We start from the raw sequence: 17,774 nt of genomic DNA on the forward strand, positions 1-17,774 counted from the left end.
CATGTGTGCTGATACATGTTTATCAAAAGAAACATGAATACATGTTTGTCAAAAGAAAAATGTTTGATGCATCTAAATATATTCTCTCTTTTATTTAGGCATAATCCTTAAATATACTAAACTAAAATCCAAGATGACTTCTTCCTAGGATTATGACATTTTAATAATTCAAATATTTTTTACTATTTTTTCCACTATTGGAATTTCCAGTATTAATTAGAGAAGGCATATGACCTGGTGAAATTACCCATCCTACTTTGATGCATGATCACACTTCAAAAGAGAGCTTTGTCTTTCTCTTAGATTTATGGTGAACGCATGTTTTTTGGCATGCTCATTTGAGTTATTTGGTTTGTGTTTTATCTCCCTTACTTTAAAATTGACTTACAGCAAAATTAAAAATTTTGAGTGGAAGATATTTGGCATTAACCGGCCAGTCTTTTATTCTGTTTTTTGCCCCTGTCATAGTTCTCGCTTAGAACCTGTGAGTAATCATTCCACCCCTCAAGGCAGTGGAGCTGCAACGCCTGACAATCATTCCGTAATCGACACTGTGAGCGAACAGGATGAAGGAACAATGACACCACCATCCAAACAAACCACTCCAACTACAAGTCCCCGCAATTCCTTAAGGTAGAGAGTAAAACTTTTGTCTTAGAGGAAAATAAATGGTCAGGGTGGATATGAAGAGTATTAAAAAATGAAGTGTACTTCTGTGAATGCTGTGTAAGGTTAAAGTAAGTCAGCAGACAAGTTAAGTGGACCCCAGAATATAAATGTACATGTTTTCAGACTGTTTCTGAAACATGAGGTCTGCAAAGAGCGAAGAAAGTTTTCTGCAAGATTGGTTTAGTTGGAAAGGTGACCTATTATGAATAATATTTATATAAATATATATTCTTCAGATGGCAAGTTGATTTTCTGCAATGCAAGTTTTTAAATTCCAGTATGCATGTTATTTCTTTCTGTCAAAAGGGGCCCTGTGGACACAAACAAAAGGACCCCTGAACCTAGAATTGTTGTTGTTAAAAAATCCCAAGTCGATCTTGGAATCCAAATATGTGGTGGAAACCTGTATGGAATATTTGTGTCAGATGTGGATGATGATAGCCCAGCAAAAGGACCTGATGGACTAGTTTTGGGTGACATGATACTTGAGGTAAGCACTTCAGAAATGTCTGCAGTGTACTGATGAGTGGCTGGGATAGTATAAAGAGGGAGGAACTACAGCAATGCTGTGCTGTCCCACAGTGTGGAATATTCCATGAATTTTGAGTTCCTGCCACAAAACTGGTCAGAAAGCAAACTTGCATTTTGGCTGCAGCACATGAGGAGCTGGATGATGTGAACCTGGAGAACTATCACTGTTGATAGCACAAGATTCCCCAAAGTTTGAAAGGACTCACATATGTCTACCTGTAATTATTAACACCTGCTCCCTTTATCTAAATGGGAAGCTTGGAATTCTGTATGTAGGAGAAAAGCAAGGATATGAAAGATAGTGTAAAACAGAGAACAGTATTGATCTTACCTCTATGAAATTTTAAAGAGAGTTTGGGGAAAACCATTTTGTCGGCGATTGAATCACGGACACAGACTGGCAGGGAATCTGAATCGTTTATTCAAAGGAGTGAGCTGGTTTTATACACTTTCTAAGACACAGTATTTCCTTATTGGTGTGACCTATCCCATGTTGCCACATCAGCAGCACACTTCTTTCCATGTGGTGATCACACACTGCTCACCAGTCCCTCAGCTCCCAGCAGGCTGCTCTCCATAGGGCTCTGCCCTGTGACACCTCCTCCCCCCAGGGGCAGTGGAGACAAACCTCTGTGTGCCACCATGTGCTCCTTTGTGCTGCCATGAGCCTCTGCAGGCAGGTTTTATAGCTCACAACCCAATTCTCTCTTATAATTCCCCATACCATATATTGTGTCTTTGACTCTGCTTTCTGTATCTGAAATGAGAATATTTACTTGCTTGTGAAGACTGTTAAGGTGATAAATGTCTGTATGAGCTTTTCAGATACAAGTGAGCATTGAGACTCTCCCATTGAACTTCTAGTGTCTAGATTTTGCTTTGTAATCATGTTTGACCTCCTTCAGACTACTTGCTATCCCTAAATATATTAATTTTTTTCAGTGTGAATTTTATGATTCTCAGATTACGCTTGGAAAACTTTTTCAAGAAGTGCTCTCTCACAGTACCTCTCTGCTGTTTGCACTTGAGTTTTTTGTTTTCCACTGTAATGTCTCAGTCTTCTGCTAGACATCTTAAGGTGCAAACTGTACTAGAGTTAAGTGACAAGACTTACGTATACAGAACCTGCAACTGAGAAAAACAAAATCATTCTGCATGTTTTACAAGCTCACCTAATTCTATTTCTTGTTAAAATACAATTTCACATCTAAAGGTTTCTTTTTGTGTTTTGCAGTATGGGTCCATTGACATGCGAAATAAAACGGCTGAGGAAGCCTATCTTGAAATGTTGAAGCCTGGAGAAAACATCAAAATAAAGACTCAATACAGAATAGAAGAGTTTAATAAGATAAAAGAGCTTCCTGGAGATGGATTCTACATCAGGTATTTGAGCATGACTGGTAATGACAGCATAAGGCTGTTAGAATAATGTGCTGACCATCATGAAAGAGAGAGAGAGAGGACATTAATTTTGCCAGGTTTTTTAAAATTTAGTTTACTAATTTATCCAGCCATTCTCTGACAGCGAGTACACAGTCTAGCATAGCGAGTCTTCACTTTTCACTCCTTGTGTGTTCTTGAAATTCAGAGTGTGCCACTAATCTGTTAACTTTTTTCAAAAAAGGTGTGTTCTTCCCTTGAGTTGATATAGACCACTTGCAGAGCCTGTTTGTCTTCCTTTCCAGAGCACTTTATGACCGTCTGGCAGAGATGGAACAGGATTTAAGCTTTAAGAAAGATGACATTTTATATGTGGATGACACTCTACCACAGGGAAATTTTGGTTGTTGGATGGCTTGGCAGCTAGACGAGAATGCTCAGAAGCTGGAAAGAGGACAGATTCCAAGTAAATACATGTAAGTGACCTCAGGTGCAGTATTCATCTTTAAAAAGTATTTGTCTTTAAAAGTCTGACTAGTGAGACAGAAGACTTGTTTGCTTCTTTCTGGGAGTTAGTAATTCTTAGATATGTCATTTTAGGGATGGCATATTTTAATATATATTGAATTAAGTATATTGCTCTATCAAGTTTGTTTTAATGCTGCTAAATAATAAACTAGAAATGACAATGTCCTGGGGTGCATCAGGCACAGCATCACCAGCCATGATACTGTCAAAAAATTCTAAAAAGATAACTTTCAATACCAGCCACTTTGTCTGTTTTATTCTAGGATGGATCAGGAATTCTACAGGAGACACAGCATGTCTGAGGCTAAAGATGAAAACAGTTCATCTAAGACATTGTCAGCAGCAGCAAGGAGGTCATTCTTCAGAAGAAAGCATAAACATAAGCGAAGTGGTTCCAAAGATGGAAAAGATTTACTGGCTCTAGATACAATCAGTACAGACTCAATTCCTTTCTTGGATGGCAAGTACCTTTGTTATACTTGGGAGGGGTTTGCCTTTATTTCTCTTTCATTTTTAATCAGGTGCAGCACAGCACAACAAATAATGTTACTTTCTAATTGCTCTGAATACAAATGGTGATAATTACTTCTAATAACTTTTTTTTTTTTTTGTATTAAATTACAAGCCAGTGTGTTTCAAAATAATACTTTGGTAATTTCTTCCTAGACCTATTAGCATTGCTATTTCATACACAGAATCACACAGAATAACGAGGTTGGAAGAGACCTCCAAGATCGTCGAGTCCAACCCATGCCCTAACACCTCAACAAGACTATGGCACCAAGTGCCATGTCCAGTCTTTTTTAATTTCATTTGGAGAGGGAGATTCTTTTTGATATATGGTTTTGATCTTCAGCTATTTAATTTCTGTCTTGGTTGCTTAGTCTAGACAGAAATCCTGTGCACCACTCAAAAACTTCACTTTTATTTCTTACTCCTTTAGAAAAATCATGTTGGTTACAGTGCTTACTTCCTTGTAAAAGCTCAACAAACCAAGCCAGAGATATCAAATACTGTGTATTTTTTTACACTTTTAGGGATGATTGGTGAAGGTGAGGAGTTCAATTTTTCTAAATGAACACTAGGTTCATTAAGAAAAATGTCTGTTTTCATCTGTCAAGTGGAAAAATCGCAGTAATGACTGACTGTATTTTGTATTTGTCAAGGTCCTTTGACCTTGCAGAGGAGGTCTTCTCATAATTCCTAGAAGGATGCTTCTTCTTATTTGAGGAATGCCAGGAAATGTATACTTTTACAAATAAATATCTTCTGTATGTGTAGATTCTGCAAGTTTGGCTTATCAGCGTGTCCAGAAAGTGGACTGTACCTCCCCTAGGCCTGTCCTTATTCTAGGACCTTTACTTGATGCTGTGAAAGACATGCTGGTCAAAGAATCCCCTGGAAAATTTTGCAGATGTCCTCTTGGTAAGTATGCAAATATAACTAATTTATTCATGCTTAGAATACGTGATAGTAATGTGTATAAATGAACAAAATGATAACACAAGTATGGATAACACCCCAAGGATCTGAACTTGCAGACATTGTCTTCTTAGCCTTGTTCTGTGCCTAAGGAATAGTAATGAAAGGGGATCTCTTCTATGAAACAGAGGTTATGAAAGCTTCCCAGCAAGCCATTGAACGAGGTGTGAAGGATTGTCTGTTTATCGATTACAAACGGAGGAGTGGACATTTTGATGTGACAACTGTAGCTTCAATAAAAGAGATAACAGAAAAGGTGAGTCAATTTTAGTGCTGTAGTTCTTTGTACAATTTACATACTTATGTTGGGGGGGGGTGGGAATTTATGTTAGCAGTGTCATCCTTTAAGACATTCTGAGAACTGTTCCCCAGGCAGCTAAATAAAATAAAATTTACCTTACTTGGTCATGTGACTATTTAAAGGAAGCTCAACTTTATAGAAACTAGAAATTCTTCTACAGTGTTATTAAATAAAGTTAGAAATAATTTTCTTAAATTCCATCCTCTACCCCCTCCAAAAAAGGATTTAATTTTTTTACCTATTCCATTTAATGCAGTCATATAGAATATAAGCATCATCGTAATCCTGGAGACAGATGTTACTTAAAGTCTGTTCATTGCTTACAGTTTTCAATCAAACCACATGGAAAGTCCTATTAATGCTTGTGTTTGCTTATGATTTCTGAAAGAGAAAATTAATAGGAATATTTAAATTTTGAAAAAATGTATTGCATATATTTCAATCTGAGTTTTCATTTCATTAGTTCTTCAAGTACTTTTATTTCTATCAGTGCATGCTTTCAATACTATGAATGCAATTTCTTGCAGTTTTTCATGTTTTGTCTTTTTTTATAAATCCTTTGGGTACAAATTGCTCAGTAGTCCCAAAATGCTAAATGTATGGCAAAATTCTTTTGGGTTGCTATGATTTAAGTAAGGGAAGAAATGGGGGATTTGCATGTGTGCTTGTGCTCTTTAACTGAATGAGTGTTTTGCATTTACATTTGATCTTAGGATTGTCATTGTCTGCTTGACATCGCTCCTCATGCCATCGAACGGCTCCACAGTGTTCATATCTACCCTATTGTAATTTTTATTCGCTACAAAAATGCTAAACAAATCAAGTAAGTCTGTGAGGGGTATAGTTCAGGGATGCTTATTCTAGCTTAAAATAAGTCTGTTTTACTGTTACTGTTTATTTCATCCAAGTCATCTTAAATCTCTTAAAACAGCCACTGAGATTGGCTCAGTGCCTGGTGCTAATGACACCAAGGTTCGATCCCTGTGTGGGCCATTCACTGAAGAGCTGGACTTGATGATCCTTCTGGGTCCCTTCCAACTCAGAACATTCTGTGATTCTGTAAAATGGGGAAATTATTCCTCATAAAACCCACTGTGAGGTATATGGTCTTAACTTCATTTCAGTTGCATGACAGTTAAGTGAATCTTTGAAAGAAGCCCATGGAGACCAAACAATGTCCTCCAGAAGGATCTTTCCTGCTAACCTTTCTAGCAAATTGTAAGACAGATATGGGTAAGATCCATTGAGGATTAAGTGTTGACCATGACAAAGAGCTGTTCTTCATCTTCTTAGAAGGGGAAGGGTGTGGATGCAGTGCCAATTGATTCAACAACATTTCCCACCTTCATTCTCTAATAAACAGAGCAAGGGAAGCCCCCTTTTGCCACATAGTACATATACTGTGGTCTTCTCAGGCTGTGTTCTTTCAGTAATTGTGAAATTCCTGCTTGAATATAGCCAGGAACAGAATACATGAGTTGCAAACCCCAGTCCATCCCTTGATGTTTGAGAAAGCCTTTAAACATTTTGATAGATTGATTTGGCAAGAAGGAACATAATCTTCCAACATGAATATTAAGAAACACTTCTGCTAAGAGATCTTACACTTGTGCTCTCTTCATATTTAAAGTTGAAGATTTCTTATATTCTTGATCTGTAGGTAAATTTGATTACTGCCTATTTAATAAGAAAAGTATCACTACTTTAAAGTAGAAACAGGACATAGAGCAATGAGGTGTATTTCATTACCACTATAGGATTGTGCACTTAAATGATAAATGGAAATGTCATGTCTTGACCCCATTGGAAATGAAATGGTGACCATTACAGCTTTTTCTTTTTTTTGGAAAGTGACAGAGATGAAACGAATCAAGCAAGGATTTCTGGCAGTATAGGTTGCAGTGGCACATTGTCTCTGCTTGTTGTGAGCACCAAAAGTTTCTCCAAACATCCTTTTTAATACAGCACAGGTTCTATTGGCATTCTCTGAAATGCTCCACAGCAATGATAGGTTAGTTCAGTAATTATGTTTTTAAATAATTATTTTAGCATTTGTATTTCTCTGTTTTTTTTCATATATTTTCAAGAGCTTGTATAATAGAAAAAGAGGCATCTCAAAAATATGTCGTATATATGGTAACATGGAAATACTGTGTTTGCTTGATGCTTGATCCTTCACAAGCCCTTAGAAGAGCGGTACTTGAGCCCAGCTTTGTGTAGGGAGTACTGGCATGTATATGAATTGATGATCCAATTCATATGAACAGGAAAAAATTATATTATTTCCTCCTCAACTGCCTCCCAGTCTCTGAAACTTTAAAGAAATACTGTCTTGGTCTGACAGCAGATAAATTTGTTAGCACTGAAGTGATCCTGATGACTCTGCTGATACTGCTGAAACACAGTAGATGGCACTCTGGGCCTAGGAGTCTGCTTGCATGTGAATTAGCCTTTATTATGCACTCAACTAGAGGGACTCTTTTCAAGTCCATTAAAAAAATTACTCTTATACAAGGTGTTTCCTTTTTTTCCTCTTTTGTTTGTTTTTTTTTTCAGAGAGCAAAAAGACCCAATCTTCCTGAGGGACAAAGTTACACAAAAACATTCCAAAGAACAATTTGAGACAGCTCAAAAAATAGAACAGGAGTATAGCAAGTACTTTACAGGTTAGTATTTAATCAAACTTTCAGCAGGAACACAGTGGTAATTTAATCCATTTGCACTTTAATTCAAAAGATCAGTGTCCTTTCAATGACCACCTTGGGTTTTTTCCTTCTGCCTTCCCTTTTAACAAACTCATGTTCTGTTATTTTATTTTACCAGGAGAGGAAATATCAAGATAGAAATCTTCTACATGTTTTTCTTCTGAATGTTATGAATCTTATGATCTAAAGAGGTTCTGAAAAGGTTTTATTACTAGCCAGTAGTATAGAAACTGTGGTCAAGATTTGACAATTTGACACAGTGTTGTCAGTGTTATACCCTGTAAGGAGTACAAGGGGTTTTTTTTAAATTGTAAAAATCAAACAAAACAACAGAAACCCCTTGTAGCTTAAATTAACAAATTATGATTTCCAAAGGTCCGTTCCAACCCCAACCTTTCTGTAATTCTGTGTGATTTTGTGATTTGTGAGACATACTTTAAATGTTTCAGCAATGGAAAAAAGATTGTCCAAGGTTTCTTGAGCATGCATTGTAATTTGGAATAATTAAATTCACCTTTAGAAGCCTTTTTAACTTCATAAAATTATGAAATCAGTCTTGGATTGTGTTTTTGTCAGAGAAAGGAAACAGTGTCTGGAGACTGTTCATTTCAGAGTATATTTCCATGTGGTTCCACATACCTAGAATTTTATCCCCCAGTCTTTTGAATGTATCTTGATGTGCATGGCAACAAAACTTAAAAAAAGAACAAACAGCCTAAACTTGCCAAAATCTAACTTTTTATCCCTTGAAAAATGGGATTCTTACAGAAATATTTTACTGAGTGGAGAGAGACAAAGGGGTGTGTTTAATTTAGAGCTTGCTCAGTGCATCCTGAGAGAAGGCACATGTTCTCAACAAAATCATTTGCCTGTTATGTAATAGCCATAGAAATGTTTTTACATAGTGCATACTAAACTTTCACAGAAATGTACATGCATGTGGCCAGATTGCATCACCACATGTTACCTTCTGCTTCTTATTTCATCATTTGTGACATTTTGGTTTCACCCTGATAGTGGAAGTGGCACTCAGTCCAAGAGCGTCTTATGTGTATCTTCTCATATGCCCCATGGGAAGGGCCTCCTTCTGTTGGTGCCAAGTGCAGTGGACTCCAGCTGTCATCAACACTTCCAGATGCTGGTAGTCAGAGAGGGTTGGTGTTCAAATTGCACTGACATTCAGGCTTGTTGAAGTTACAGTGTTGTACATAAAATAAGCCTGTAGATAGGCATGCTGTACACGGAAGGTTAGTCATGGAGCTATAGGTCACACTCTCTCAGACCAGAGCTCTTTAACTACCTCATGAAGTTCAGTTTTTGACCAATGCCTTTCAAGTTGACATTGTTTCCTCTATGAAGTTGTGAACAGTGTGTAATCTCAATAAATTCTTCCCTGCCATTTGTCACCTTTCATAGACCTTTTCAGTTACCATGTTCTGTATCCAGTCACCTGACATCATTAACTGTAGTATATATAGCAGAGCCAAATATTTTATGTTTAGTGACATCATATTTTCTCTTTTGCAAAAGAAAAATTATGCCTTAAGCTGTATAAGACTTCCCATACTTTTCAGCATTAGTAGTAACTGTGGCCAGAGGCTTTGCTGACATATTTCTCAAGTCATGAAGTTCCTCAGTTTTTAAGTATTAAAGACAATCCTCCCATGTGTCAGTGTTGGCATTTTACTTTTTATGTTTAGCAAGGGTAGAATAAAAGGTGTTCATTTATCTTTTGAATTGATTTTCAGGGAGCTGCCTGCTGTTGTTCCTTGAATGTAGCTGGCGATAAGAATTGCAGTAGCAACCAGTGCTGTTTAATTTAGCTCAGCGATCTGTGAGCTGCTCATAATTTACTTCTAATATTTGTAAATAGTGTCTAGTTGCTACAGCTATAGTCTCTATGTATATTACCCTGTAAATATAAAACTCTTAACAGCACATGTTGAACAGAGAAGGTTTATTATAGCAGGTTCTGACCATCTTTAGTCTTAAACTTTGCCACCTGATGCCTCTGAAAATAGTACATGGAGGCCTCTTACAAAACAGTTGTCTTAGTTGATTATAGCCATCAGTTCCTTGACTTCCCTGGATTGTTTTAGGAGCTAGCAGAAGAAACTGTGTATTGAATGCTTGACCTCTTTGCTCTGTTTATTTTCTTTTTTTTTAAATAGAGCCATGCATCTGTCAGATACTGAGTTGAGTTGCTTAATTCTGATCTGTTGATAAACACTTTGCAGATAGATGCAGAAGACTGTTCTTGGTAATTACTTTTAACTGTTCCAGTCTCATTTGTGTGTGTGGTTTCTTCTTCTACAGGCACTGTCCAGGGAGGAGCCCTTTCAAGCATTTGCACTCAGATTATGACAACTGTTGACCAAGAACAAAACAAGGTCCTGTGGATCCCAGCTGGCCCACTGTAGATTTATTTTGCTGTGAAACTACTTTCCAGGTGTAAATAACCAACTAACATTCTATCCAATGGACTCAGTTCATTTCTGTCTTTATAAAGATATCCATAAGTGATTTCTGTTTCATGAAGGGGAATGATAACACTGAACACCTGAGGACCTGATGAGGCATGTGGGAAGGGGTAGATCACTTCAGCAAGCTTGTCTCTTATGTCGAACATGTACACATGTGACACATGGCACACATGTCACGAGGGTTGTGACCTGTGTGTACTTGTCAATGAGTAATGAATTTAACAATGCTGCAAAACCCTGTAGAATGACAAGTTTACAAAAACCTTTTCAAAGTATTTGGTTCTTGCTGTTTACTTGAACGTCTTTTTGTTTTGTTTTGTTCTTTTTTTAACTCTGTGTCCTTTCACTTAGTGAGGTAACTCTCCAAAATGGAGTGAAATTTCTGAGTATGAGTGGACAGTTTATGTACAATGTGACTCTTAGTTACAGTTTTGACCATTTCTAAGCACATTGTTGACTTGACAACCAGGTAATAATGTGAGATTGAATTGGTACACATTGGGAGTAAGCTCAAAAGGAAGTACACTCCTACACAGGGCAGACCACTGTTTGTATCCTGTCAATGCTTGTCTGTCAAAGATATCGTTTCTTGTTTTATGCATGAAGCTAATATTTAAACGTCATAAGGTATCTGAGCAGTCCAAGTTCAACATGTGTTGACAAATAATAATTTTTGGTTGTTGGGCCTGGATTAAGTACTGGTGGGGGAGAGTCATAAACTAGGCCTAGCATGCTGTGTTCTATCACTTTTAGATACTGTAAATATGGAAAGCTTATGTTGGTGCAATTTTGCAGGGTAATTCTTAAGCTTTGTACTTCAGTGTGTAGCATTTACATAGACTTTTTATTTAAGAGCAGACACAGTTTTAGGGCTTTGATTAAAAGCCTTTAGAAAGGTACTTAATTGTTAGTGTTTTCACTGTCAGAAAATAAGTGATTGTTTAGTTTTGGTTGCAATACTTATTTACCTGTTGTACCAAACTCTATTATATCAGTTCCCTTTTTGGTTTTTTGCACTTCTGACTCTGTGTTCCTAACACAGGTTTTGTACCTGTTTCTTCTGTCTCTTGTGCCATGTTTCCTGGGTACTGTATTTTAATTGTTTTTAAAATATTATTTGAGTAGACCTGCTTCTCAGTCACTGTTTCTAACATTTCATTATGTAGGGTTTCTAGTTTTACACTACAGGCTGTAATTTTGCTTCTGTTTGCAGCTTTTATAATTAAAAAAAGGGATTCTTCTTGCACAGCTCTTCAAGAAAGATCTAAATTTAAATTCTGTTCTACAGTTGCTATTTTATGGTTCAAAATACTTTTTATAGCATTTATATAGTTATACACTATATAGAGTATTCTGAACTATAAAAACATCTAAAATATATATAGTATTTTATATAGTATTATACCATACTATTATAATACTGTATATATAAATTAATAAATATGAAATGGTATGGATGAATTAGTAGTCCAAGTACTTCTCATGGTGAGGGACAGAAGTTTTTTGTTTATCTTAATTTTTTGTTTGTTTTGTTTGTTTTTTAAAGTTTGAGATCAGAGTAGACTCCAGTGGTACAACTGAAACAGACAGGTACTGTTCTGACATGGATTTTTCTGTACTAAATGAAAATGTCACTTTGTATCAAAAAAAAAGTTAAAGAAACTGATTACTAAATAAAGGTCAATTTCTGTAACTTCACTTGTGTGTAACGGGTGCATAGAGCTCATGCTCTTTTTGACTCTGTTTAGTTGAGTCTTCATATAAGGTTTTAATTTCTGACTAAAATTGGCATATCCACCTTATAGTTTCAGATAACCACCTTGAGAAGAGCGAGTTTGTTTTGTGCTCTTGCCTATCCTTGAATGCATAAATACCAGAGATGTTCAAAAATTGCAGGACACAAGAAGTTAGATGTTGTTTTGTGTTAACATTTTTAATGTTCTGGCCCATTGGTGTTAAGGATTTCAAATGGAAATGCAGTTGTTTGGATGGAGGCTTTAACTGAAGAATGAATATATCACTGATATTTTCAAGGGAGAGTCACTGGGGAAAAATGTGAATATTAGCTTAAAAGCACATTGTAGAATGCTCTCAGCTTTTACACTTCAGACAGTCCAGCCTCTTTTGTTCATTGAGTTATCTGAAAGCTTAGAGAAGGTAATTATTATGTACTAACTTTTCTGTTTTATCAGTTTCTTTATTCTCAGATGCCGCATAGTCAGCTTCAGCATGAACCCAGTTGATGAATGGACAGGTCTTGTAATCTGCATAACTAGTAATAGCCTTTAGTCGTAAGACAGGACTTGCACCTTATCTGCTCTTGAAAAAACCACACCGTGGTAGTGTCATCTAACAGAGGATGAAGAAAATGAGAATAGGCAGGTTCTGGCAGGTCAGTAACAGCCATGCATTGCATATCTTCTGATCACAAAAAAGTAGAACTGAAGTCATGATGGAACACTAGAAAGAAATGCCTTTAGCTCTGATCAGGAGTTTCCTGATACACCATTTTGCTTTATATATTACATGCTGGAGATAGATTTAGCCTGGAAAGAGTAATTTTGTCCAGATGTTTAAATAAAGAAAGTAGTGATGTGGGTATTTTAAAAATAGTTTAGAAATAGTAAAGTTAGAAACAAAAAGTCTTAAAAATTTCACCCTTATGCTTTTAAGCCACCACTGAGCATGTGTGGCTGCAGGTAGAGTTATCTAGAAATCAAAATCTTTGAACTTTATTTTTCCACAGCTAAACTGACGTAAAATGGCTGAAGATACTGCAGCCCATATATATGATTTGTTGTTAATATGTTGACAAATGTTTACTTGTTTTCAAACCTTTGCATTCTGTTCACATTGACCTGAATTGCAGGGCAAGTGTTTGCCTCATCCAAAATTACACTATGACAGCTGCCAACCTCTTCACCTCAGACAAGGGTTCTTTTTCAGTGCCCGATAAATTTGGAGGCCATATCATAGTCCTTTGTAGGGAATGCAAACATTGTCTTAAGCAGTCTTGAACAGCTCTCCTAGGTCTGCCTCTGATGGATGTATTTGTGTTAAAATACAGCCTTGTAATCTTTTCTAGACTTATGTTTAAGGTTCCATGTAATTTCTACAATTCTGTGCCTACACTTCGCAATGGACAGTTTCTGTTAAAATAGACTGACATTGGGAAAATATGCACTGGCTTGGAAACTAAAGAGATTACTGTGAAAAATACAGGTACCCAACAGAGCAGACTTTGGTCTTGTGCAACAACTAGTGAAGGTTCCAGAACTGCAATAGTAGCTGAACAGCAGAAAAAAGGTGCTTGGCCTCTTCCTGTAAATTTTCTTAGGCTGCTGTGCCCATGAGTGTAAGAGTTTCTTACTCATTTGATTGGGTTTTTTCCATTGTGTCATTTTGTTTAGAAAATGTCTTGCTGTTCTTAGCTGAAAAAGTACATTTTTGATAACATTTGGTAGTAAAATTTTTAGCTATTCAGTTTGTCTTCTTTCACTGTTGGAATACTGAGATATTTTTTTGCTAACATGACACAAATGATGTGAGCATGAATCCAAAAACCAGGGGAATAGGGGATCCTATTACTTAAGTGTAAAAGTACCAGCTTAATCTGGGATTGTTCAACTCTGTTTTAACAAACAATTCCTTACAGGCTTTTGTAAGAATAGTTCTTTTTTGTGTTTTCTATAATTTTAGATGAGGACTGTAACTTTAAGCTACTTCATAAGTTGTCTGTCTACATGGATCCTTTTCTTGAAGTAAACTGTGGATAAACTGTGGAAGCATACTGTGACTAAAGAAATTTTAAACATTTTCAGTTCTGGAGTTATCTTGTAGACCTCCAGTGTGGAAAATATTTTGAGTTTTTATATTTTTTAATATTATTTAATCATATTACTTAAGTCACTTGGAAAACAGTGAGAAGAGGTGTATTAAAATTTTTCAGATTTCCTTAGTTCTCATTCAATTAAGCAATTTTAATTAATTTTCCTCTGCAAAATGCACCTGTTAACGATGAAGAGGTTTTATCCTCCTGTGTGAAGTGTGAATTTCTAGGTGATTTTTTTTAACATAGATGTACACACAGGTTTTTAAAATATGAGTCTTTGTTCTAAAAATGTAGGAGGGGAAATGGCAGAGATATAATAACTGTTTCAAGAATCAAATCAAAAATCTCTGTACTATATAGCCTAGTCCCATCATATTATGGTGAATTATCTGTCATTGATACATTTTATTAACAGCATATTGTATGCTGAGTGTGTGTGTTCACTGTGATATTTTCTGTGTCTACCATATTGAAGAAAATTGCACCAATGGCTGAGGAAGCTTTCAAAGATACAGTCTCTTCATTTATGACTCTTTTCCTTCAGTGGCTCACACTATAAAGTGTCCAGGAGCTAAAGTGCTTCTGCTGCTAGTTAAGAAAAACAAACAACCCAAGCCTGAAACAACAACACCCCCCACCCCCGCCAAGCCCAGTGTACAAAAGAAAACAACTCCCTTCCCACCAAACCCCACTTCCAGAGTATCCAGTTTGGCTTTCTTATGACTTCATGTCCTTCCTGTCTTCCTGAAGATACATTAGAATTTCTTAAAAAGAAATACAGCAGTTTACTCTTAACTTAATTCACAAACATACTTCATATTTCTCTAGAATTAGAAACAAGTCTGTCAAAACGTTTAAATTTTTTCAGCAGCTTGAAAAAAAATCTGTTTCTTGATAAAATCACACATTTGCAATGGCATTTTTTCTTTTAAAGTTTTTCTCAGTGCAAATGTTAATGACATTCCTTATGTAATATTCCTTATGCCCTTCCTCTGAAGGCAGAGAATGATCAGCTTTCTGAAGATGGTGACTTCGATCTTCAGAGCAAGTGACCCTTTTTTTTACAACTTTTGCACCTCATTTTGGTGCAGATTAATCTTACCTTGTTAGCAATAACAGCAACCAATTAAAATTATCTTTATTCCTTCTCTTGCCAAATCTGTTTGGTCCACAAATGCTTACCATTTGAGTTTAGCAGTTGGCTCAATCATCAGATTTTTTAACCAAGTTGAGATGAAATTTGTGGCCTACTGTGGATAAACTTAAGGTATTAGGTTTCAAGCTTGTCTTTTTGGCTAGTGTAAGAAATCAAAGGCTGAAAATGCATTTTTTTTTTCATCTAAATACGTGAAAGGAATTTAAATGTGATTGTAAGTTTTATAGTTCTGTGATGAAAAATAACTGTTAGTTATAACATTTTGAGAGGATAATTCCAGCAAAGTCAGCGAGAAGAACCTAAGGTAAGAGAGAGAAAATGGTTCTCTGCTGTGAAAATAGGATTTGAGAGTGCCAGCAATTGCTCGTATCATTATAGTAACAAGTAGGTTTGTGATGCAAAGATGAGTAAGTGCAATTGCTGAAGAAACCCAACACATGGAGCTGAATTCCAGGAAGGTGATAAAAGCTGCATGTCCTCAGCAATTGCCACAGTTGGTCCCATGGTAGCAAGTGTGTATCTCTTCTATCTGGGGTTGGCTGAACTGTGTGGCCTTGCAGAGCTTCTGGCTGCAGATGTATTTCTAGCATTCAGATGAATTCTCATACTTTTATACCCTGACTTGTGCTGTAGTAAAAAATGTGTGGATAATAGCTGCAATTATAATGTGATCTGTTGAGACCTGCTCTGACTGATTTTCAGTTCAATTATTTAGAACTCATTTGTCAGGGTGGTACCACATATTTTGTGCCAGAGTGACTATTTTACAGCTGCAAAATAATTCAAGTGAAGTTGTAAAAATCAATTGGATATCCTCCCCCTCCTGGTCTTTACATGACAGAGTTTCCTCAGCTGCAAGACTTGAAGTCTCCTGAGTTCACTTGAATTCCTGTCTGATGCTGACACTGCTCTGCTGTCCTGGCAGGATGTGATCAGAGCTGATTCCTGACTGTGGAGCAAGGAAGTGTTGAGCCTGCCCTGGCCTCAGTCCTCAGCTGTGCTCCTGTATGGAATACTTCCTAATGCTTCAGTCTTTGCCTGGGTTAACTCTAGTGAGATGCTTCCAGTCCTGGCTCCATAGGGCAGTCCTGTGCCTTCCAGAGCTGAAATGGGATTTCTGATCAGCTATTGCTGCTGTGTTTTTCCTTTCAGTTGTCCATTTTCTGCTATGTTGCCATACACAGACATAGAGTTGTGTCAAGTGCTCCATGAAATGTTTCTCAGATGAGCAGTGAGGTTCTTGTTTGTGAGAGCTGTATTGTGGATACACATCACAAGCTTTGCCCTCCTTTTACTGTTACATGTGGCTTTAATTTCCCTTTGCTTTGTAGTCTTGCTATCACTAGTAGATAAATCTTTCAGGGTGTGTCCCTCATCCAGTGCAGCCTTTCCAGTTTGCCCCATTCCTTGCTTCATGCTTCACTTACACATCTAAACTCTCAAAGATATTTTTTCCATTGGTGATGCAACCTAATCTCTCCCTTCCTTGCCCTGTTATCTAATGCTAAAGTATTTTGGGACATTATGTAAAGTCTGTTTGTTTCACAAAGCATACTATGTGGTTGTGTATTAATCACTGATTTGATTTTAAACACTTGTTATCCTCACTGTTGATGATCTCATGAACAGCAGTGGCTGATCCACTCCAGAATTCAGCAGCCAGCAGCTTCAGGTAATGTTTTAGCAAGGTCTGCACGTCTGCAATTTCTGAAAGTGATGCCTTGATCTGTTTCCAGCAGTGTCAGCAGTATATTTGTAGCAGGACATACTTGGTAAGCAACAGAAGACAACTTGGGAAAGTCCACAAACCTGTCTTAAGATTTTATTACCTCTGCTGGCTCACAGAGGCTTCAGTCTTTGGATTATTTTGGATTTTCCTCTGCACTGTTCAGATTCTGTGATAACCCAGCACTGGTAACGTATGCAGAGGTATAGCTGAACTGATTTCCTGCAGATTGCTGAGATCCACAAATGGTGCCTGACCTTCACTAGAAATGAACTATTGTTACTCTAATTTTAACCTGTTTTGCTATCACTTAGGCTATTACTGGAGTTACAAGATGTCAGTTTATAAAATGCCAGTTCCAGTTTTGAAATGCTGGAATTCACCAGAAGTAGCTATTTTTTTCTTGTTTCTTTTCCATCCTACTCTTGCCCTAAAGCCAAGTTTTTATTTTACACCCATTTATGCCAGCCATTGCAAGTTGCAGGTAGTCTGTAATACACAATATAACGGAAAGAACAAGAACTGCAACAAACCACTGTTGAATGTTGCAGGGCCCTTAAAATCTTTTCTCAGTTCTTTTGGTTGTAGAAGGAGCTACTCAGAACAGAAATCCTTTCTTGAAACAATTAAGACAGTGAAAGTTATTTTCTTTTTTGTTCTCAGTGCTCTGATAATGAGACTTTCAATATCTGACTTGCTTATTTTTAAAAATCTGGTGTCCAGACCAAAAGCATCTGTGGCACCTTAATAATTGTTCCTGTGAAAATACTATTTTAACTTCTCTGCCTCAGGGTATGTACCTCATTATGTAGAGCACTTTCAGCTTTTGTTTTATTAGATGTAAGCCTCATCTATTTCAATGATTTGGGGTTTATCACTTTGTTACCCCCCGCTACTTATAGGATGTGGTTTTTTGTTTAAATAAAGGGTTTTTTCCATCATAACCCATCATCCAGATTGATGGTGCGAGTTCATGGTTCT

General features: G+C 36.8%; 1 protein-coding gene across 5 annotated transcripts in view; it reads left to right on the top strand.

Moving 5' to 3' along the window:
• The window catches only part of DLG5 (discs large MAGUK scaffold protein 5), a 98,263-nt gene extending 86,486 nt beyond the window's left edge, over positions 1-11,777 (top strand). For all 5 annotated transcript variants that reach the window (XM_069019287.1, XM_069019282.1, XM_069019286.1 and 2 more), the window contains exons 24-33: positions 469-633; positions 976-1,159; positions 2,435-2,583; positions 2,886-3,056; positions 3,372-3,568; positions 4,390-4,533; positions 4,719-4,846; positions 5,605-5,714; positions 7,448-7,557; positions 9,913-11,777. In XM_069019287.1, the coding sequence (XP_068875388.1) occupies positions 469-633; positions 976-1,159; positions 2,435-2,583; positions 2,886-3,056; positions 3,372-3,568; positions 4,390-4,533; positions 4,719-4,846; positions 5,605-5,714; positions 7,448-7,557; positions 9,913-10,016 (1,462 nt within the window). In that variant the 3' untranslated portion in view covers positions 10,017-11,777. The remainder of the gene's footprint in view (positions 1-468; positions 634-975; positions 1,160-2,434; positions 2,584-2,885; positions 3,057-3,371; positions 3,569-4,389; positions 4,534-4,718; positions 4,847-5,604; positions 5,715-7,447; positions 7,558-9,912) is intronic.
• The last annotated feature ends 5,997 nt before the right edge of the window (positions 11,778-17,774 follow it).

The sequence above is a fragment of the Aphelocoma coerulescens genome, chromosome 6 (genome assembly GCF_041296385.1).
Source record: "Aphelocoma coerulescens isolate FSJ_1873_10779 chromosome 6, UR_Acoe_1.0, whole genome shotgun sequence".
In the NCBI taxonomy this organism is placed as follows: Eukaryota; Metazoa; Chordata; class Aves; order Passeriformes; family Corvidae; genus Aphelocoma; species Aphelocoma coerulescens.